General features: G+C 43.7%; 1 protein-coding gene across 3 annotated transcripts in view; it reads right to left on the bottom strand.

The window, feature by feature from the left end:
- Positions 1-23,174, bottom strand: part of LOC124036133 (neurogenic locus notch homolog protein 1-like) — a 69,336-nt gene that overhangs the window by 27,267 nt on the left and 18,895 nt on the right. For 2 of the 3 annotated variants that reach the window (XM_046350298.1, XM_046350299.1), the window contains exons 1-4: positions 20,325-20,579; positions 15,685-15,766; positions 2,882-3,144; positions 2,312-2,650 (exon numbers count right to left, since the gene is read on the bottom strand). In XM_046350298.1, the coding sequence (XP_046206254.1) occupies positions 2,312-2,650; positions 2,882-3,144; positions 15,685-15,766; positions 20,325-20,382 (742 nt within the window). In that variant the 5' untranslated portion in view covers positions 20,383-20,579. Of the gene's footprint in view, positions 1-2,311; positions 2,651-2,881; positions 3,145-15,684; positions 15,767-20,324; positions 20,580-23,174 lie in introns of those variants that run through there. The other variant, XM_046350300.1, reaches the window with a different exon arrangement.

The raw sequence follows: 23,174 nt of genomic DNA, 5'->3' as shown, positions 1-23,174 counted from the left end.
AAACTATTTTGCTAAAATAATACTTGACCTTTAATTGTACAACAAAGCTTATTTAGAGAAAACATATATTGTGAATCGATGGCAAGTTTAAAAAGAAAATAAAGATATGATTTTTAGGCCATATCGCCCTACAGCTCACGCACACACACACACACACACACACACACACACACACACACACACACACACACACACACACACACACACACACACACACACACACACACACACACACACACACACACACACACACACACGCACACACACACACACACACACACACACAGAGCACTGTGGAGCCACCACGCACAGCTTCCTCCACAAGTCATCCTGACCAGCCACTTGACAACAGTACCGCTAGTTCATTTCACAGCTGTTTTAGATATTTGACTTAAGAGGATAGACTGGTGGACAAAACACTTAAGCGGCCCCTAAGTGGAAATGGATTCTACAACTTGAAAGTTCATACTGGGTCAAATCCTAACTTAAAATCTAAAATATCACACATGGCCTGATGGTTAATCATCCTGGACACAATCTTCAGCTTAATGACTAAAACTTCATGTACAGAAAGTATCCTTGACTTATTCCAAATGTTGTTGTGTTACAACCTGCATTCAACATGTATTAGATATATCTGTTTTCTCACCCATCTACACACAATACCCCATCATGACTATGTGAAAACATGTTGACAATTAAATACAGAAATATCTCATTTGCACAAGTATTCACACCCCTGCGTCAATACTTTGAAGAAGCACCTTATAGGCAGCGATTCCAGCTGTGAGTCTTTCTGGGTAAGTCTTTCCACATCTGGATTGTGCAACATTTGCCCATTATTCTTTTCAACATCCTCAAGCTGTTGTTGATCATCTGTCAAATTGGGTGTTGATCATCGCTAGACAACTAGTTTCAGGTCTTTGCCATAGATTTTCAAGTAGATTTAAGTTGAGAAAAAAAGAAGAAACCCACACACTGCTCTTGCTACTATGACTGTTCTTTAATTATCTTTACGTATCGGCCTCAAGGCCTTCCTCAAGCTCTGACGAAGGCCTTGAGGTCGACACGTAAAGCTAATTAAAGAACAGTGATACTAGCAAGAGCAGCGTGTGGTATCTTCTTTTTTCTCATCTTATTTAACTGTTACCATGCACCTGCAACAAAGATAGCTCAGATGTGCGAGTGCCTCATTCAATTTTGAAGTACATTTAAGTCAAAACTGTAACTCGGCCACTCAGGAACATTCACTGTCTTCTTGGTAAGCAACTCCAGTGTAGATTTGGTCTTTTGTTTTAGGTTATTGTCCTGCTGAAAGGTGAATTAATCTCCCAGGATCTGGTGGAAAGCAGAACCAGGTTTTCCTCTAGGATTTTGCCTGTGTTCCATTCAGTTTCTTTTTTATTCTGAAAAACTCCCCAGTCCTTAACGATTACAAGCAAACACATAACATGATGCAGCCACCACTATGCTTGGAAATTTGAGGAGTGCTACTCAGTAATGTGTTGTATTGGATTTGCCCCAAACATAACACTGTATTCAGGACAAAAAGTCAATTGTTTTGCCACATGTTTTGCAGCATTACTTTTAGTGCCTTGTTGCAAACAGGGTGTTTGTCATTTAGGTTAGTACTGTGGAGTAACTACAATGTTGTCAATCCATCCTTAGTTTTCTCCTATCACAGCCATTCAACTCTGTAACTGTTTTAAAGTCACCATTGGTGAAATCCCTAGGCAGTTTCCTTCCTCTCCGGCAACTGTGTTAGGAGGGACAACTGCATCTTTGTAGTGATTGGGTATATTGATACACCATCCAAAGTGTAATTAATAACTTCACCATGCTCAAAGTGATATTCAATGTATGTTTTTTTATTTGTACCCATCTACCAATAGGTGCCCTTTTTTGTGAGGCATTGGAAAACCTCCCTGGTCTTTGTGGTTCAATCTGTGTATGTGTGGGGTACAGAGATGAGGTAGCCATTCAAAAATCATGTTAAACACTATTATTGCACACAGAGTGAGTCCATGCAACTTATTATGTGACTTGGACGAATTTAGGCTTGCCATAACAAAGGGATTGAATACATATTGACTCAAAAAAAAAACGTCAGCTTTTCATTTTTAATTCAACGTAAAACCACTTTGACATTATGGGGTATTGTGTTTAGGCCAGTGACCAAAAATCTCAATTTAATCCATTTCAAAATCAGGCTGTAAAATAACATTTTGAAAAGGGGTATAAATACTTTCTGAAGTAAATGTAGGTTTGGGCCTGTAGGGGATCAGATGGGACAACATTAACAGAGCAGTACCTGGCACACAGGAGCATTCGTAGGTGGTGTCTCCCTTCTGGACGCAGGTGGCCCCGTTGTGGCAGGGGGAGGGGTTGCACGGTAGGTAGCGGGTATCGCAGTGCTTGCCCGTATACTCCTGGGGACACTGGCAGCGGTAGGTGCCCACCTCGTTCACACACACGCCTCCATTCTTGCAGGGTGAGGGGTTTTGGGCACACTCATTGACGTCCTGCTTGCAGGTCTGGCCGTAGAAGAAGGGGGTGCAGGAGCAGATGTAGTGGGACTCGAAGGGGGTGCACTGCCCGCCGTTGGCACAGGGGTTAGAGGCACAGGGGTCTGCCTGCTGGCACTGCTTACCTGAAAGAGACAGACACACATCTTGTAAATGAAATCAGGATTTTCATCTTTATTTACATACGTAGCACCTTGTTTCTTTTCATGTGCTACAATTAGTTGTAACCAGGGTCAGTTAGAATATTTGAAAGAACATAAGACCGGTTAGTAATGTTATTTATTACTACTAGACTGTGCAGCTTTCCCCTCCAGTATTCTGACGACAGTGTGAGTAGTAAATATGACCGTGTTTACCAGACCAGCCAGGAGGACATCTGCACTTGTACTCTTTGAGGTTGACCAGGTCGCAAGTGCCACCGTTCCGGCAGGGTAAACTGAGACAGGCGTTGTCGATGGGCGTCAGACATAGGCGGTCCGTGAAGCCTGGCCGGCAGAAACACGTGAATTCCACTGAATTCCCACGGGGCACCATGCGACATGAGCCGCCATTTTTACATGAAGAGTAGGTGCAGGGGTCCTGATGCTGACACCTGTTCCCCACGTATCCATCCCGACATCTGGAAAGAGAGAGAGAGAGAGAGAGAGAGAGAGAGAGAGAGAGAGAGAGAGAGAGAGAGAGAGAGAGAGAGAGAGAGAGAGAGAGAGAGAGAGAGAGAGAGAGAGAGAGAGAGAGAGAGAGAGAGAGAGAGAGAGAGAGAGAGAGAGAGAGAGAGAGAGAGAGAGGGGCGGGTTAAGTCAGAAAGATAATAATAAGCACTAAGGGTTGAGGAAAAGTTGTATTCAACAGGTGTGGACTGGCAACAAAAGCCACGGCACTGCATTTGTTTGTCTTTTCAGTTAACGAGTCAAGCATGTGTGTGGCCAGTACAATGCAACCTGTCTTTGTCTTGTTTTAATAGACGGACGATATGGGAACACAGCAAGAATCAAAGCAAACACCCACTTGTTGTCATCCACTTTCTTACTTTCACCTCTGATGTTTTCAGAGGTCAGTGCAAACAAGGAGAGGAAGCCACTGAGATGTTCCTATCAATATAGACCTTCAACAGCCTGGGAAACAGGCTCAGCCTGACCCTAACTAAGTAACTAACTCGTCCCTGCTCTCAGTGAAAGATGCTCTGAGGGCTCAGTCAGGGTGTTCTCTCTGTCCTGCCCACTGTTTTAACTACACGGCAACGCAGCCATGAGAAACTATGCAGCTAAACAGCACATTTTCCTTGTCACTGTTGTCCTTTCAGACAACGTGTTTAAGGCCATAAAACCCTGACTGCAGGATATGGGGGAAAGAGGGTGGGACAGGGGGCATCATCCGCCCCTGTGATGTTTCTCACAGGTCCTCTTAGAGTCATAAAGTGGCCCCCAGCAAACGGTTCCCAGAGATAATGAGAGAAGTGAAATTCCACAGTGTGCCATCACAGCAGCAAGATTTGTGACCTGTTGCCACAAGAAAAAGGGCAACCAGTGAAGAACAAACACCATTGTAAACACAACCAATATTTATGTTTATTTATTTCCCCTTTTGTACTATTTGCACACTGGTTACAACACTGTACATAACCATAATATAACATTTGAAATGTCTATTCTTTTCAAACCTTTGTGAGTGTAATGTTTACTGTTCCTTTCTTATTGTTTATTTCACTTTTGTTTCTTATCTATTTAACTTGCTTTGGGAATGAAAACATACGTTTCCTACGCCAATGAAGCCCTTCGAATCGAAATTGAATTGAGAGGGAACGAGAGAAGGAGAGAGGAAGAGAGCGGGGGTCGGCGGGGATGGATTCGCACATTTACTATTACAATGACAGGGCTTGGAGAGTCCCCCGAGGCAACACAAGGTCAACTCCCAACAAAGAGCCATACACACACACACACACACACACACACACACACACACACACACACACACACACACACACACACACACACACACACACACACACACACACACACACACACACACACACACACACACACACACACACACACACACACACACACACACACAGAGAGAGAGATAGAGGTGGGCAGGGTCCGTGGAAAGAGATAACCCACCACTCTGTCTAGGGCCTCACTGCTACCAAATGCTCCCATTTGTCATCCAGGGGGTTTCTGTACTGTTTTCCACATGTTTGGCTGGTGACGGTTGTTGGTCATTGTGGATAGACTGACTCCATTCATCAACACTACACAACAACATTGAGCTGAACTCTGATGAGCTGACTGAATTCTTGTACATAATCCGGTCTCATTTTTGACAAAGGTAGCCCCATGGCCCACATCAACAGCTCTTAGCAAGAAATATGCTCCACTCCACTCCTTTTTTTCCCAGCGCTCATTCATTCAAAGGACAAGGCCGAGTCTATGCCCGTCTTTGAACTCAGAGCTAACATTATGGAGAGTTCAAAGCAGTGTTCCTCCACCTCAATGCCCTGTATTCTTCTACTGTATAGAGTCTTTCTCTCTCTCTCGCTCTCTGACAGACAGAGACAAGGGATATAGAGAGATAGCAAACTCTAGAGCCACACAGACACTTTTGGTATCAGTTATCCTTCTAGTGAAACAATGTTTTAAGTGAGAAGTAGGGATTGGTCTGAAGCCGAAAAATGAAGGGATTCACATGAAAGACAATACATAGTCCCCAAAAAGCTGATTCCTTTCCATTGGAGGCTGTTGTTTTTTTTGTTCTCCAGTTGCAACTAGTATTGTATTCATTTACATCGTTAATAGTTGTTGATTATAGCTACTGTGTCTCATTCTGGGGGATTTCATAATGTAACAATGTCTCAGCAACCTTTGAATACTGTTAAAAGTTCTGTCACTCCAAAATACTATCACATAGTTGTCTATAAGTCTATTACTATTGGCCCTTAAGGGGGCTAACTAAATCACCTCCCCAAACATTCCCAGGGGGCCGTTGGTTGTGTGAGCAGGGCTGGGGGCCCGGGGCCAAGCAGAGGCCCCCTGTGGGGACAGACGTGTGTTTAGACAGGGTCTCTCTCTCACGGGATTAGGGTGGCCAGGGAAAGAAAACATCACATGCTAGGCTGGGCACTAGCTACACAAACATGAAGGGCCTGATGGCATGTCACGCTGCTTTAATGCTAGGCTAGGCTACCTCTGGTTTCCAATCACTGGGAAATACTAGAGATTCATCCATCTTGGGTTACAGGGAGCATGCTTGTCTGGATGTTTTTTTCTAGAGAGATATAGAGTGCGAAGGAGGAGAAAGGGCCATCTACCAAAATCCCAACATTGCCATATGCTATTTGAGGACTATTCTAAATCTAAACAGGATCAAAGGTATTTTCCTGTGGTTAGAAGAACACATGCTCAGTTCATCCTTGTTCTCCAGAGTTTCACTGCAAGCCCTTCAATTGTTCAGATATTTCGCTATCTTTTTTTAGAAGCATTCTGCCAGCTAGCATTCATAGCAATGCAGTTCTGAAATAGTGGGGGTCTATAAGCCAACCCAGGTCTCCCAGAGAGGGACACAGAGCAGACATAACGGGAGCCTGGTGCTGGGGTCGTGAGGCGGGGCATGCGTCACACTCTGAGCCATCGTTCCCAAAAGGCTTCAGCGACGGAGCAGGTGCGCATGTAAATGAGGGGACGGCAGCTGCTGCCTGGCCAGCGCTTCCCCCCCACCCTTCAGCAGTGGAGGGGGTAGGATGAGTGGCTCCATTGTTTCTCCTACCCATTCAGATCTAACCACAGGCAGGCCAGGCCGGGAGCCTCCAAGCTGAGAGTGTGCATTCAGCTGGTAAACCTTCTCCTCTCTGTTCCTTCTCTGTCCACAAACAAGTTTTTCCTCTCTCTCCATCGGGCTCATCCCTGGCCTCTCTCTCTCTCTTTCTCTCTCTCCATCGGGCTCATCCCTGGCCTCTCTCTCTCTCCATCGGGCTCATCCCTGGCCTCTCTCTCTCTCTCTCCATCGGGCTCATCCCTGGCCTCTCTCTCTCTCCATCGGGCTCATCCCTGGCCTCTCTCTCTCTCTCTCTCCATCAGGCTCATCCCTGGCCTCTCTCTCTCTCCATCGGGCTCATCCCTGGCCTCTCTCTCTCCATCGGGCTCATCCCTGACCTTTCTCTGTCCATCGGGCTCATCCCTGGCCTCTGTCTCTCCATCGGGCTCATCCTTGACCTCTCTCTGTCCATCGGGCTCATCCCTGGTCTCTCTCTCTCTCTCCATCGGGCTCATCCCTGGCCTCTCTCTCTCTCCATCGGGCTCATCCCTGACCTCTCTCTCTCTCTCTCTCTCTCTCTCTCTCTCTCCATCAGGCTCATTCCTGGCCTCTCTCTCTCTTCATCGGGCTCATCCTTGGCCTCTCTCTCTCTCCATCGGGCTCATCCCTGGCCTCTCTCTCTCTCCATCGGGCTCATCCCTGGCCTCTCGCTCTCTCTCTCCATCGGGCTCATCCCTGGTCTCTCTCTCTCTCTCTCCATCGGGCCCATCCCTGACCTCTCTCTCTCCATCAGACTCATCCCTGGTCTCTCTCTCTCTCTCCATCGGGCTCATCCCTGGCCTCTCTCTCTCCATCAGACTCATCCCTGGTCTCTCTCTCTCTCTCCATCGGGCTCATCCCTGGCCTCTCTCTCTCTCTTTTTGGTCCTTCATTCGGTCTTCTTTTCACTTCCTCCTTATGGAGCCTTCGTACGGCTGACCGTCCTTTTACTCCCCCCTCCTCAATATACCTTCTTTCGCTCTAGTTTCCGCTAATTGTTTTCCCCCACTCTCTCTTTTCATGGCGTCCATAGGGTCGTCTGCTTTTGTAAGCTACCATATTAGGATTTATGACTCTCTCTCGACTGGGCCTTGGCTCCAAAAACCTCAAAGTCTGGGCCTGGGTGTTACTTTTCACTGGTCAACCCAAGCATACTTAAACGATGCAGAGAGAGACAAACAAAAGCTGTCTGAAAGCAAGGAAATTGAACTGGTTTTGGAGGAGGGGGTGGGATGGAGAGTTAGTGGGAAGCCAGTGAACAGAGGAGGTTGCTGGTTTGGAAGGAATGTTGGTGTTTACTATAAACCCACCCCCAACCCCCCAGTCTCCTGTCCCTATCCCTGAACCACAGTCCTCAATGGAGGCTCTTGGCAGCCTCACTTTACAGGGCTATGCAAAAACTCACACCAGCTTTTTAAACCAGGCCCAGACCTGCCTGTTCATCACAAACAGCCGAATGTCTCACACTGGGGCCTCAAAGACAAATACATAAAGCACTCACTCCTCTGCCTGGGTCCACGTGGTCCCGCTGCTCAAACACACTCTGGCCCTGGCGTTTGAACAGAGTCAACCTCAGCACGCGCTAGCCAAGAATGCTAACCGTTTGCTCTTTAACTTGGCGAGAGGTCGACGAATAGGCCGTCAGCACAAAATACGTTTTACAGGACACACACGGCTAACCGTCTTAAATGGCTCACACAGACTATAAAAGGGAAAAACCAAAAAGACACACAACTACTCTTGTAATGTGAACCGTTCAAAACAAACAGTGAAAGGCAGCTGCTACAACAGACTCCTGGCCACGTCATCCAGAGTATGCTAATCTTGGCAGCAGGTAAACTATCTGCTAGAAAGTTAAATAAAGAACAGCTGAAAAGAGGAGAAGAATCAGAAGCTGTTCAAATATCAGGTGTGCAGCAGGCCCGGAGTGATGTTGTATAACAGGGGAACCTCTGTAATCAGGCTGATACTGTTGTTGTTATCCTGTGACTGTCGTCCCTCCCTGCCTGCCCCAGTAGCCTCCACTGTCCTGATGAGATTGCTTTTCTTCCTGGCCACCAGTAGCCCGTGGCAAAGGGTCTGTGTGTGTGCTCATGTGTGTGTTTGTGTGCGTCTGTGTGTGTTTGTGTGCGTCTGCGCTGCAGTGTGCAGCGGGCGGCTGAGGATCAGCCCAGGCGGAGAGCAGATGTTGTCATGACACCTGACCTCGGGAGCAGACACCACTCTGGGGGGGTTTCTCCACTGTTGGGCCAATCTGCCATCTGTCACTCTCGGAGGTCACCATGCACAGAAAGGCACTGTGCTTTGAAGACACACCGGCACGCAGGCGTACACATGAACACACACACGCATATATAGACACACACACGCACAGAGACGTACAGGCTCCACTCTTCAATACCAGCCTACGACAGCCATGCAGCCTACCTATGTTCACCATTTACATTTACATTTACATTTAAGTCATTTAGCAGACGCTCTTATCCAGAGCGACTTACAAATTGGTGCATTCACCTTATGACATCCAGTGGGACAGTCACTTACAATAGTGCATCTAAAACTTAGGGGGGGTGGGGTGAGAGGGATTACTTAACCTATCCTAGGTATTCCTTAAAGAGGTGGGGTTTCAGGTGTCTCCGGAAGGTGGTGATTGACTCCGCTGTCCTGGCGTCGTGAGGGAGTTTGTTCCACCATTGGGGGGCCAGGGCAGCGAACAGTTTTGACTGGGCTGAGCGGGAGCTGTACTTCCTCAGTGGTAGGGAGGCGAGCAGGCCAGAGGTGGATGAACGCAGTGCCCTTGTTTGGGTGTAGGGCCTGATCAGAGCCTGGAGGTACTGAGGTGCCGTTCCCCCTCACAGCTCCGTAGGCAAGCACCATGGTCTTGTAGCGGATGCGAGCTTCAACTGGAAGCCAGTGGAGAGAACGGAGGAGCGGGGTGACGTGAGAGAACTACAGTATTGTAGTGTAGTTTCTCTAAAAGGGTCAAACACACAGTGCTGACTAACTGTAATTAGCACAGTGGCCGTCCTATTGCATCTGACCACTGAACATCAGCCGTCATTTTCTGTTCATTTCCTGACGATTCGGGGAATGTTGAATCGCAAAACTCAGCAGATGATTAACGGCAGACGGGGGATGTTTAGGTTGGTCTGTCTGCGCTATAAGACACAAAGAACACTTGACTGTTCCAAAGAAACAAACCTGACCATTTTGTGCCTGGAGCTAATTCAGTTTTTTTTTTTTTTTCACAGTCCATCTCTCTTTCACATGCCTCCTACCACCCCTCTCTAAACTGCCTCCAGCCTGGAGTCAAACTCTTCTAGGAACACTTTTCTCCCCTGCCTTGTTTTTCTCCAGTCTCATTTCCTGGCTGTTTGGTGTCTGTGTCTCTGCTAAGTATCCTTTAGTCTGTCTGATCTGTCTGAAAGCACTCCCCCGGGGCTGTGGTGCTGTGCCTCAGCCCCCCTCTCTCTCTCTAATCGTAGCTTCCCAGCCCACATCTGGTAGTGTTCATTAGAGGCCTGTTTATTTTGGCCCTATTACTGACAGAGCCCATGGGAAAGGAACTGCTCCCCCAGGGACACAACACAGAACATGGGGCAGGAGGAGAGGCAGGGGATGCAGGCAGAGGCAGAAGGGAGATAGGAGGTGCAGGGGAGATATGGCGGGACAGGAACAGGGACAGGGAAGGAGGCTGCCTGGGGGATTTCTGACTCATGCTGCCTTCTAATGACTGGTGGTGGTGTTGCTACTGCCTAGCCTGCTGCTTTACGAGACGGGGAACCTCTTACGTGATTAAATGTGGCTGAAGGTGTGTGACACGGAAGCAGACCCTGACGGAGTAGTTACTGTACAGAGCTCAGTGTTGTGTTTGGTTGAGGTCTACCTATGAGAACATTTTATGAAGTTTAGGTGATTCAAACAGGTGATATTGGCTTTAGTTTAGACCTCATTTCAGACCAATTTAAAAATGTTTTTTTAAAGGACCTCCTTATCACTCCATCCAGAAGAAAGCCAGTAACTTGTGTTTTGTGTTGTCTTTGTGAGGAGTATCCTGTGTGAATTTGTGTGTGTGAAAGTTCATAGAACACCTGCCGCTGTGAGGCAGTCTTCTGTTTGGAGTTGAATGCGAAAACCACAAGTAATCATGGTTATTATGGAGTGTTCTGCCTTGTGGGTAATGCAAGCCCCTTTAAGTTGTTCAGTTATGATCCACGGACAGACAGGTGGTCGGGCACAAATTCATCAAATGAGGAAATGCTACTCTATTGTTGTTTTCTCTCCTGCCTCGCTGCACACACACAGATGGCCTCGCTGTCAGTCATATTAGCCGGTGATCAAAATGTATGTGATTTTTCTTTGTTAAGTGTCACCCCTCAGACTCAAATATCTCTCATCCACAGCGTTGAAGTTCCCCAACGTCAAGTGGCTTCAATCCGTCAGAACAGAACAGTCAGCGGCTCAGTTCAGCCCCTCCTTTGCTCCACTGAGGTTTGTGCCAAAGGGAAGCCGACCCGGGCCCGGCGGCCCATGAAAGCCCAGGGCCCTGTGTGATGATATGATCACATACAATACAGCACCTTTTCTTCCCCCCGGTCCTTCGAGGCTGTTTCCTGCGTCTGAATGAAAGGATGGGAGTGGGGGGGCGGAGTGGTGGACTAAAATGCAGGGATTCATCTGCCTCGTAGCAAACAGAGGTTGCATTGAAGCATCACTGGCCAGGACAAGGGCTGGCTTTCATTCATGAGTTTCAAGTTCTTTTGGTGTCCACATCACCAACAAACTATCATGGTCCAAACACACCAAGACAGTTGAAGAGGGCACGACAACACCTTTTCCCCCTCGGGAGACTGAAAAGATTTTGCATGGATCCCCTGATCCCCAAAAAGTTCTACAGCTGCCCCCATCAAGAGCATTCTGAACGGTTTCGTCACCGCCTGGTATAGAAACTGCTCGGCATCTGACCGTAAGGCGCTACAGAGAGTAGTGTGTGCGGCCCAGTACACCACTGGGGCCAAGCTTCCTGCCATCCAGGACCTCTATAATAAGCGGTGTCGAAGGAAGGCCCAAAAAACTGTCAAAGACTCCAGACTGTTCTCTCTGTTACTGCACGGCAAGCGGTATCGTAGCGCCAAGTCTAGGACCAAAAGGCTCCTTAACAGCTTCTACCCCCAAGCCATAAGACTGCTGAACAATGAATCAAATGGCCAGCCGGACTACCGACTACCGGTCACTACCACACCACACATGCCAGTGAATGAATGGGCCTTATTTCACTTCAGTCAGAGAGTTTTAACACACACGTAGCTAGGCCATCTAGCTAGCTATCCAAAGGGGAATTTGTTAAAGCCTGGACAAACACTTGAGAGAATGATTATCCGAGGTTATATCAGTTCCAGCTCTTTGAATACAGTGCCTGCAGATTAGAACCTGTCATGGAAACCTTTGTCTCAGGTGCTAACTGGGCTATTTATGTCTTTCTGAAGGAGCGGAGACTGGCTGTTACTTCAGAAGACATATTTCTCCAGGCAAGCAGGCTCGCAGACAGGCAGTACAGGGGACATCTACGCTAAGGTGTGACTCCCCAAATACTGAGGCCTCAACTCAGCATGCATCATCACATCAAAGACTTTTCATCAGGCAAAATGTATGCACTGCATAGGGAATAGGGCCCCATTTTGGACACAACCTGAGTACAGGACAGGTTGATGAGTGACAGACAGACAGCAATATTGCTCAAAATACCCTGGCTCAGTCTCATCCATACCACATCACTTCCAAATCTCCCTTCTCCAGTGGGGGACTAAAGCCCTCCTCTGAAGCACAAGAGGTCACGTGACTCACTGTATCAATTGCCGGTCCAAAAAAATACAAATATTTTGAGGAGGCTCTTCTGTTTTCCTGACGACTGAGGCACAGTATGTGAAGCCCTCTCTAGACGGTGCATCTCTCATCTCCCTGGCTGAGGATCTGAAGCTAAGCCCCTTGATTCTAGCCATCCTAGAGTGTGGATCATATCTCTCTCTCTTGGGTTCTTATTGGCCCTACACTGCACTGCTTTCTGTTACTGTCATGTCAGCTTACTAGATGAGAGGCCTCCTTCAGATAAACTACCCTGTCCTGCCCTGATCCCAGTAGCTCTCATTCACCAGTCCAGATATGAGGGAGGACCTCAGTATTCATGGCTTGGAATGTAAAGTAGGCAACCTACAGTACTACACTGGACAAAAATATAACCGCAACATGCAACCATTTCAACGATTTTACTGAGTTACAGTTCATATAAGAAAATCTGTCAATTGAAATAAATATATGCAGCAGTTTGGGTATATGCAGCAGTTTGGGTATATGCAGCAGTTTGGGCCGCCTGGCTCGTTGCGAACTAATTTGCCAGAATTGTACTTAATTATGACATAACATTGAAGGTTGTACAATGTAACAGGAATATTTAGACTTAGGGATGCCACTCGTTAGATAAAATACGGAACGGTTCCGTATTTCACTGAAAGAATAAACATTTTGTTTTCCGAGATGATAGTTTCCGGATTCGACCATATTAATGACCTAAGGCTCATATTTCTGTGTGTTATTATGTTCTAATTAAGTCTATGATTTGATAGAGCAGTCTAACTGAGCGATGGTAGGCAGCAGCAGGCTCGTAAGCATTAATTCAAACAGCACTTTCGTGCGTTTTGCCAGCAGCTCTTTGCAATGCTTCAAGCATTGTGCTGTTTATGACTTCAAGCCTATCAACTCTCAAGTTTAGGCTGGTGTAACCGATGTGAAATGGCTAGCTAGTTAGCGGGGTGCGCACTAATAGCGTTTCAAATGTCACTCGCTCTGAGACTTGGAGTAGTTGTTCCCCTTGCTCAAGCATTTCGCTACACTCGCATTAACATCTGCTAACCATGTGTATGTGACAAATAAAATTTGATTTGATTTGATTTTTAACGCTGCTTCGAGGGTGGCTGTTGTCGATGTGTTCCTGGTTCGAGCCCAGGTAGGAGCGAGGAGAGGGACGGAAGCTATACTGTTACACTGGCAATACTAAGGTGCCTATAAGAACATCCAATAGTCAAAGGTATGTGAAATACAAATCGTATAGAGAGAAATAGTCTTATAATTCCTATTCCTAACTACAACTTCAAATTTCTTTCTGGGAATATTGAAGACTCATGTTAAAAGGAACCACCAGCTTTCATAAGTTCTCATGTTCTGAGCAAGGAACTTAAACGTTAGCTTTCTTACATGGCACACATTGCACTTCCCCGACACTTCTCCGACACTTTGTTTTTGCATTATTTAAACCAAATTGAACTTGTGTCATTATTTATTTGAGGCTAAATTCATTTTATTGATGCATTATATTAAGTTAAAATAAGTGTTCATTCAGTATTGTTGTAATTGTCATTATTACAAATAAATAAATGAAATAAATGAGCCGATTAATCGGTATCGGCGTTGAAAAATCATAATCGGTCGACATCTAGTTTCCACCTCATTTTGTGGCGGTGTGCACATAGCCTGTCTTCTCTAGAGAGTTTAGGTCTGCCTCTCTCAGTAGCAATGCTCACTGAGTCTGTATCTCTCTCATCAAACCTCCAATATGAGGCCTTGGGTCTACTGTATCTTATGGGTTCATTGGTCTTCATGAGACCTAACTTATAACCTAAAAAGACTGAAGGGATCATGCCAATTAACCCACCTGGATGTGGTTAGTCCTCCAGGCATTAACTTATGTTGTCAACAATTCAGTAGGACCTGCCACACAATTCTTTGATTTTGAAAAGACAAAAGCAAGCCAGTTTAGCCTACATGGTGAGAAACGCTTGAACATTCAGTGGAAGATTGTGGAAAGAAACTAGCAGCGTTGTTGACATTAAGCCACGGTATTCGAATTGGATTCATCTGATAGGGTGCACTTAGCTTGCTCTGCTGAATGTTCCCATTTTAGTCATCATTTTTCGCATCACACCACTGTTTACAGTTTGTCCAAACATACTGTATACCCATAAACAAACATTTCCAGCATTGAGCACTAGAGAAGACACAACACAACCTCTGACCTCTGCCTGTACATTCCAGACACATTGTGGGATTGTTAACTCTCGTTACCGTGGGATAATACAAAAAATGAAGGCATAGTAAAAGACACACAAAAGGAAGGCGTAGTAAAACAAAGAAAATGTCAGCTCTCTCCAAAGAATGTGGTGCTCCAGTCTAGCAGGCCACTAATCACAATCTCCATGTTTAATTAGGAGAGTCTGAGGACAGTGGCAGGCACAATGATGGCTTTGTGGCCCAACAAGGGGGGCGAAACACTGCCAGACACAATTAAGATGTGGCCCAGAGCCAAAATGGCTGCCTGGGCCTGCGGGAGCCAAGAGCCCGACCTGCCCTGATTGAACCTCTGCGCTAGTCCAGTTTCATCCCACTCCACTACAGCTCAGTAAGGCAACACTGGCACTCAAATAACAGGCTGGAAACAGAGCCAATGTTCAGGTAGCCTTTGTGCAACAGGGGTAAGAGGGGTCAGGGGACAATGGAAGTTCTACATGTCGTTGATGTAGAAGAGCTACCGAACGCTTTGTATTGGCCTGCTCGTTTCACTTTACAATTGGAGAACAACAACAGCCTCAGATATGCATTACAACTTGTTTACTCATTTACAGTCTCTTTATGAATCTGTTCACAATTATGAAACCATCCAGTCTAATTACCCTCTACTTCCATCTGTCCTTCAGATGAAAATCTCTCAAGAGAGAGAAAGCCCATTCAACAATCAACAGGGGGACAAAAACCCTTGAGCAGGGGGAGCGGGGGGAAGGACAGGGGCTGCAGCCAGAACTCACTGGGAAGCATCACCCAGATTAGTCACACAGAATTCATCTGACTGGAGAACAATGGCCGCCGAGCTTCTGGCAAAGCCCAGCTGTCGCTCCGTGAAAGAAAAGAGAAACAAGATTTAGGACTAAGAGTGAGTGTCTCCAACAGAGACTTCTGCCGGAGAGAGGGGAGAGGGAACCTGCATTCAGTAGCAGTGGGTTGGGCTGAGCAGGCTGCGAGACACACAGACACAGCGACCCCCCCCCCCCCCACGGTGCAGTCCTCTTCAAAACCCACACATCTCATTCATTCGCTGGCCCAGGCCTAGGTTGTAATTGTCTTCCAAGAATAGGCTTGTGCTACTCTCTTAGACGACTGAAAATGCCTTCAGAGGCCCAAGCTAGGCCTCAACTCAACATGATCAAATGAAACAACCTCATGTTCTTGGATATGCCATTTACTAAATGCTCTCTGGAATGTAGAATATGTATTTCATGCAGGAGTTTGCTGTGCATATTTACCTCATGTAAAGGGATTTGAAACTTACTTGCACTCTCCATTTCCGTCAGCCGTGGCCTCACACCTCCCCAGGTTCAAACACGACTCGGTGGACATAGAGCATCTTAGGCCTGCAAACAGAACGAGTCAATACAACACACACACAACCTCTTAATTCTTTTCACAATTGAAGAGAAGGTTTTGATATACAGTCATCAACGGATGGTTTTGGAAAAGCAACAAGACGTGAACAAAATAACATCCAAATGCTTGAGTATTAAACAACAGAAATATCCTTCATGATGACGATTGTAAGGACTAGGTGCGACTACTGCCACCTTGAAGTGCAGTTTGTGGTGAATGGGACTTGACACACTGGTAGGCGCATTCTTCCTTTTGCAGCTGTCCCAAAGAATGTACGATATTTGGGGAGTAACATAGCGCTGCAAAATGATTCTGTGTAACTCGACTCAAACCTGCCTCAATGGTTAAGGCTTGAATTGTCATATTCCTAGGCTGAACAGTGAACTTTCTTGCAAACGCAGAGCGAATGGCGCAAGCCACATCTGTGAGCCGAGAGCACAACGGTTAGTGTTATCCAGGATCCTATGAGGACAATACAATGTCCTGCCTGGCTATCTGTAAATACAAAATACATGTGAAGGTGCAATATGCAGAAATCGCTCCACCATTTCCTGGTAGCAAAAATTCTAATTGTTTGACTAATTTCAGTTTTATGTGACAAGACAAGAATGTGTAGTGTAGAAAATCATTGTACCATCTAAAGCGCTGTGAAATATATTTTCAATAACCAAAAATATTTTATTTTCAGCTGTTTGAAGCTGGTGTACAAAACCGAAAGTAAAACGCAAAAACGTAACTTAAGAACTGTAAGCATAGAATAGATCTACTGCTTCTTAGACTTGATTTCAATGAGAATGACAGATCTATAACTCACATTTCTATGTCAATTTGGTGGGGTCACCCACAAAGTCACATATCCTCCTGAGATCCATAATTTTTGTCCTCCAGTGGATATCAGATCTTGGTCTGTACCTGAGGCCATACAGGCCACTTTATTGAGTCCTGTTGTCCCCTTGAGAGGACATCCTTGCCAACTTTATCTTCCTGGTTCTAAAAATAATGTCTGCTTCACATTTTATGGAAATGTAAAAAGTGTGTGTAATTATAAATTATAATTTCTGTGAGTTTGATATTTAAATTGTTTCTAGTAAGTGAACATCTCAGGAATAATTCAGTGAATAGTCAGGACTGTGTCACGTTAAATAATAGTCAAATAAGAGCAGGACATGTCCTCTGTAGTGGACACCTGGATACCGCAACTATGTTTTTCACCTACTCTACCCATTGACTGTAATGTAAATGTTATCATATTAACGTCCTAATGACCACTAAAGAGGACAGTTTTGCACTTCAAATAACTGACAAACAACATTTAAAATTAATAATAATTTTGGTAACTTTTTTTTCGTTCTTCACCCCAAACACTTATTTTATGGAAAAAAATATTTACATGTATATACAGTACCAGTCAAATGTTTGGACACACCTACTTATTCATGGGTTTTTCTTTATTAAAACCATGAAATAACACATAGGGAATCATGTTGTATCCAAAAAAAAGTGTTAAACAAATCAAAATATATTTTAGATTCTTCAAAGTTGCCGCCCATTGCCTTGATGACAGCTTTGCACGCTCTTGGTATTCTCTCAACCAGCTTCATGAGGAATGCTTTTCCAACTGTCTTGAATGAGTTCCCACATATGCTGAGCACTTCTTGGCTGCTTTTCCTTCACTCCGCGGTCAAACTCATCCCTAATCATCTCAATTGGGTTGAAGTCGGGTGATTGTGGAGGCCAGGTCATCTGATGCACCACTCCATCACTCTCCTTCTTGGGCAAATAGCTCTTACACAACCTGGAGGTGTGTTGGGTCATTATCCTGTTGAAAAACAAATTATAGTCCCACTAAGCACAAACCAGATGGGTTGGCGAATCAATGCAAAATGCTGTGGTAGCCATGCTGGTTAAGTGTGCCTTGAATTATAAATAAATCACTGACAGTGTCACCAGCAAAAGCTCCTCCATGCTTCACGGTGGGAACCACACAGGAGATCATCCATTCACCTACTCTGCATTCACAAAGACACAGCGGTTGGAACCAAAAATCTTACATTTGGACTCATCAGACTAAAGGACAGATTTCCACCGGTCTAATGTCCATTGCTCGTTTTTCTTAGCCCAAGCAAGTCACTTCTTATTATTGGTGTCCTTTAGTAGTGTGTTTTTTTAACCAATTAAACCATGAAGGTCTGATTCATGCAGTCTCTGAGTCGCTGATGTTGAGATGTGTCTGTTATTTATTTGGGCTGCAATCTGAGGTGCAGTTAACTCTAATAAACGTATTCCCTGCAGCAGAGGTAACTCTGGGTCTTCCTTTCCTGTGGCGGTCCTCATGAGAGCCAGTTTCATCATAGCACTTGATGGTTTTTACGAATGCATTTGAAGAAACTTCAAAGTTCTCTAAATTTTCAGGATTGACTGACTTTCATGTCTTAAAGTAATGACGGACTGTCATTTCTCTTTGCTTATTTGAGCTGTTCTTGCCATAATATGACCACCCCTACCTTGTCACAACACAACTGATTGGCTCAAACGCATTACGAAGGAAAGAAATTCCACAAATGAACTTATAACACGGCACAATTGTCAATTGAAACGCATTCCAGGTGACTACCTCATGAAGCTGGTTGAGAGAAGGTCAAGAGTGTGCAAAGCTGTCATCAAGGCAAAGGGTGGCTACTTTGAAGAATCTCAAATATAAAATATATTTTGATTTGTTTAACACTTTTTTGGTTACTACTTGATTCCATATGTGTTATTTCATAGTTTAGTGTTGATGTCTTCACTATTATTCTACAATGTAGAAAATAGTAAATATGAAGAAAAACCCTTGAATGAGTAGTTGTAGTTGTGTCCAAACTTTTGACTGGTACTGTATATATATATATATATATATATATATCAGTACCATACAGTTGAAGTCAGAAGTTTACATACACTTAGGTAGGAGTCATTAAAACTCGTTTTTCAACCAATCCACACATTTCTTGTTAAACAAACTATAGATTTTGCAAGTCGATTGGGACATCTGCTTTGTGCATGACACAAGTCATTTTTCCAACAATTGTTTACAGACAGATTATTTCACTTATAATTCACTGTATCACAATTCCAGTGGATCAGAAGTTTACATACACTAAGTTGACTGTGCTTTTAAACAGAGATTAATGTATTTGGTGCAGAGATTAATGTATTTGGTGCAGAGATTAATTAATTTGGTGCGAAACGTGCAGATCAATCTCAGAACAACAGAAAACGGACCTTGTGAAGATGCTGGAGGAAACAGGTAGAAAAGTATCTATATCCACAGTAAAACGAGTTCTATATCGACATAACCTGAAAGGCTGCTCAGCAAGGAAGAAGCCACTGCTCCAAAACCACCATAAGAAAAGACAGATTACGGTTTGCAACTGCACATGGGGACAAAGATCGTACTTTTTGGAAAAATGTCCTCTGGTCTGATAAAAAAAATAGAACTGTTTGGCCATAATGATCATCGTTATGTTTGGAGGAAAAAGGGGGAAGTTTGCAAGTCGAAGAACACCATCCCAACTGTGAAGCACGGGAGTGGCAGCATCATGTTGTGGGGGTGCTTTTCTGCAGGAGAGACTGGTGCACTTCACAAAATAGATGGCTTCATGAGGCAGGAAAATTGTGTGGATATATTGAAGCAACATCTCAAGATGTTAAAGCTTGGTCACAAAGGGGTCTTCCAAATGGACAATGACCCCAAGCATACTTCCAAAGTTGTGGCAAAATGGCTTAAGGACAACAAAGTCAAGGTATTGGAGTGGCCATCACAAAACCCTGACCTCAATCCTATAGAAAATGTGTGGGCAGAAACGTTTGGCTCAAGTTAAACAATTTAAAGTCAATGCTACCAAATACGAATTGAGTGTATGTAATCATTTTCTCTACTATTATTCTGACATTTCACATTCCTAAAAATGAAGTGGTGATCCTAACTGACCTAAAACGGGGATTTTTACTAGGATTAAATGTCAGGAATTGTGAAAAACTGAGTTTAAATGTTTTTGGCTAAGGTGTATGTAAACTTCCGACTTCAGCTGTGATATATATATATATATATATATATATATATATATATATATATATATATATATATATATATATATATATATATATATATATATATATATATATATAAATTAGTGCACAGTAAATGCTGATATATATATAAATAATCGGGTCTCATGAGCATATTGCAAAGAAAGAAAACTGATGCTGGAATATATTCTTAACTGTCACATTTTAAAACGTAATTTTAAGTAATGCCCTCAAAAATAAGATGCCTTTGAAGTTCGAATGCAACAAGTGCAACATTCTGACATCGTTCTACAATCAATGTCACTTCCTCCCATTTGTTCTTCCCTGCACATCAGTATTTACTGTGCACTAATACGATGTTATGAGTGAATTCATGGAAAACATCTTACGTAATAAATGTACAATTTCACTTATTTTATGAATTTTTATCCACTGTGTATCGAACAAAACACGGTTGACTATTGTTATTGCACTTACCTCGTGTTAGAGCAATAAGCGACAACAGGAAAGTTAGTTTCACAAAGAAATGATGCATTCCTTCTTTTCTGATTTAAAATTGATGTATAATTCCAATTGGAGTTATCATAGATCCTGTTAATTTTCCTCTTCGACAGTTTAAAAAAACGTCCAATTCATCATTTCATAGATCCAAAAAAGTAAACGTTTGCGGCGTGTCTCTAAACTTCGTACATGCGATGTTTTCACTCCAGCTTCGGAGTTGTAAATGACTCAATTCCCGAAACCACATATAGGGGCGTTATGGTTCCGCGCCACTAGGTCTACTTCGCCCACGACAGCTATTCATTATTTTATTTAATCTATAAATGTTCTGAGGAGCAGTGGGAAAATACGCACACCCTGATTTAGCAATCACTGACAAAACAGATACTTTAAAGCGACAGTATGTAGAATTTCCAGTAAATCTAGGCTAATTTCTATTAATAAAAACATAAATATAACAGAATAAATCCTCAATTAAACCAGGTTAAACAGTTAACCCTTAGTTTGGAAGAATATGTAGTTTGTGTTATGTATGTCTTATGTCATAACCAATTTATAACCAAATTAAGGACATATTCCTACATTGTTTATATTTTTGTTGTGTGGCTTTCACATCACTAAAATACAAATGTAGAAGCGATCTTATCTTTCAGCAGCCCAAGTGAAGGTGTTCTCTGGTTACTATCATTTTCACATACTCAACATACAGACACAATCATTCTGTTTTGCTCTCAAAGTTGTGGGAAATGTGTTTGTTTTTCACAGAGGTATGCATGATTAAAATATGTTATCTAGCATGTGAGCCATGATAACAGATCTAATCCTCCATAGCTAGCAAGTCAACGCTGACAGTAGGCCTGAAACAGATAAATACATTCTGGTTGTGCTTAATCAGCAAACACAGAGCGGGTCAGATTTCAAATTGATTCCATCCAATGGCACGTTGACGCAAAGTATTATATATATATTTTTTAAATCCTTTGTTACGGATATGGGCTTTGCAATGCCTACATGTCATGGGTAAAAATCAAGAAGGCCCTTAATGAGAATGTTTTTGTCTTTTTATGGCAACTTTGGTTTCATAGGCTTGTATGTGTATCCTAAATGGGTCGGATCACAATCAGATCGTCAGTACAAATGTCAACTTCCATTCCCAAACAACATTCATTCATTTAAAAATGTTGCATTAATTAATTTGGAACTAATCATAACCAAAAAGAAGGGGAAATATTTGCAACTGGTGTTTTTTTTTTATGCCTGCAGGACTTAATTTGTTCAGTGGTGAATCCCTATTTCTGTATGACATTTAAAGGAGCTGCATACGCAACAGGACCTCCAGGTAGAACATCAACCTGGAGTGTGGCATGAGGAAGACTGAAGACAGCTTTGCGGCCCTGGGGCCTGAGAATGGAGAGAAGGGTTGGAAGAGGAGAGAATGGAGAGAATGGTAAAGGAGTGAAGGGTTGTGGGAGAATATGATGGAGAGAAGGTAAAGTGGTTGAGGAGGTGGCGATGGTGACAAAAAAAACAGCAATAACAACTTGTTTTTCTAACTTTTACAGGAAAACATAGATAAAAGCAATGGAAATGATATAATCGGTTATGGCTTTATCTCCAATGTGTCACATTCCACGGCTGAGTTTTAACAGAATTTGTGTTGCCTTCCTTCTCATTGTGTTGACCTGGGCCATTGAAATGGCCTCCAGTCCAGTGGCTATTACAGATGCAGGACCATAATATTCCACTTAGAAAATGGTTTTATCCAAAGCAATTTACAGTTCAGCGAGTACACATATTTTTTTATTTAAAGTTGAAATACGTAAATGGGGAAACAGTACCACGGTTTGTTTTCTTGATGAAACCGAGGAGAGGAGTGACCGGCAGTATAATAAACAAACAAATCGCAGTACATATTCTGCTTTTCTATCGCATGTGTAATGATGTCCGAGGGGGGAACGAAACACTGTTTGTTGTTTGAAGTAGCTTCTTTGTTGTTATAACTTCCCAAACAGACGTGGCATTTACACCAAGTATGGATTCCATCGTGAAGTATATGTGATCCCTACGGGGATTGAAACCACTACCTTGAGCTTTCTAGAGCCACTCTCTTGCCAACTATCAACTCAAGCCACTGAAAACAGGCTACTGTACAGTACAGTGTAGAATCTCACCTATTTTGATCACTCCCTGGAAATTAATTGTGTTTTTGTACCTGTTTTGTGCCTGTCCTGTCTTGACTTGCCTGGTTAAATAAAGGTTCAATTTAAAAAATATATATAAAAGTTGGCTTTGTTAGCACTCCAAGTTGAGTTTATCACTGTTGGGAGAGGCACTAGTTTCAGTTTGTTTTAGGTTGAGATGGACTATTTCTGAGTTAATCTCAGAGCAATCACTGCTTGACTAAACATTGACATGGTTTATCTAAACATATCTAAACGACGTGCTCTCAGGGCAAATAGTTTATTCTGTAATTAAATCTGTGGCACTAGGTGACATTATGAATGGAAGCGGTCATACACAGAATATTATCCAAACTATAGAATGTATAGTATCATACGTTTTACCCGGTCGTACAATAGCATATGAATTGGACGACGAAATGTATCATACGTCTTGGTAGCCAGCAGAAACAACACTTTAGGCTTAGTGTCTTGCTTAGCAGTCATTCAATCTTCTCAGTGTAAGAGTTGGGAAAATGGGACAATTCGGAGTACAAAGCACTTCTCATCCTGGATTGAGATATGTTTTCAGAGCCTTATCTCGCGGCGGCTCTGTGGTGTCTTACTTTAAGCAAACATCCTCTCCGACCCATGAGTACAGCTTTAA

The sequence above is a fragment of the Oncorhynchus gorbuscha genome, linkage group LG05 (genome assembly GCF_021184085.1).
Source record: "Oncorhynchus gorbuscha isolate QuinsamMale2020 ecotype Even-year linkage group LG05, OgorEven_v1.0, whole genome shotgun sequence".
In the NCBI taxonomy this organism is placed as follows: domain Eukaryota; kingdom Metazoa; phylum Chordata; class Actinopteri; order Salmoniformes; family Salmonidae; genus Oncorhynchus; species Oncorhynchus gorbuscha.
This window is presented reverse-complemented; position numbering and strand designations above follow the sequence as displayed.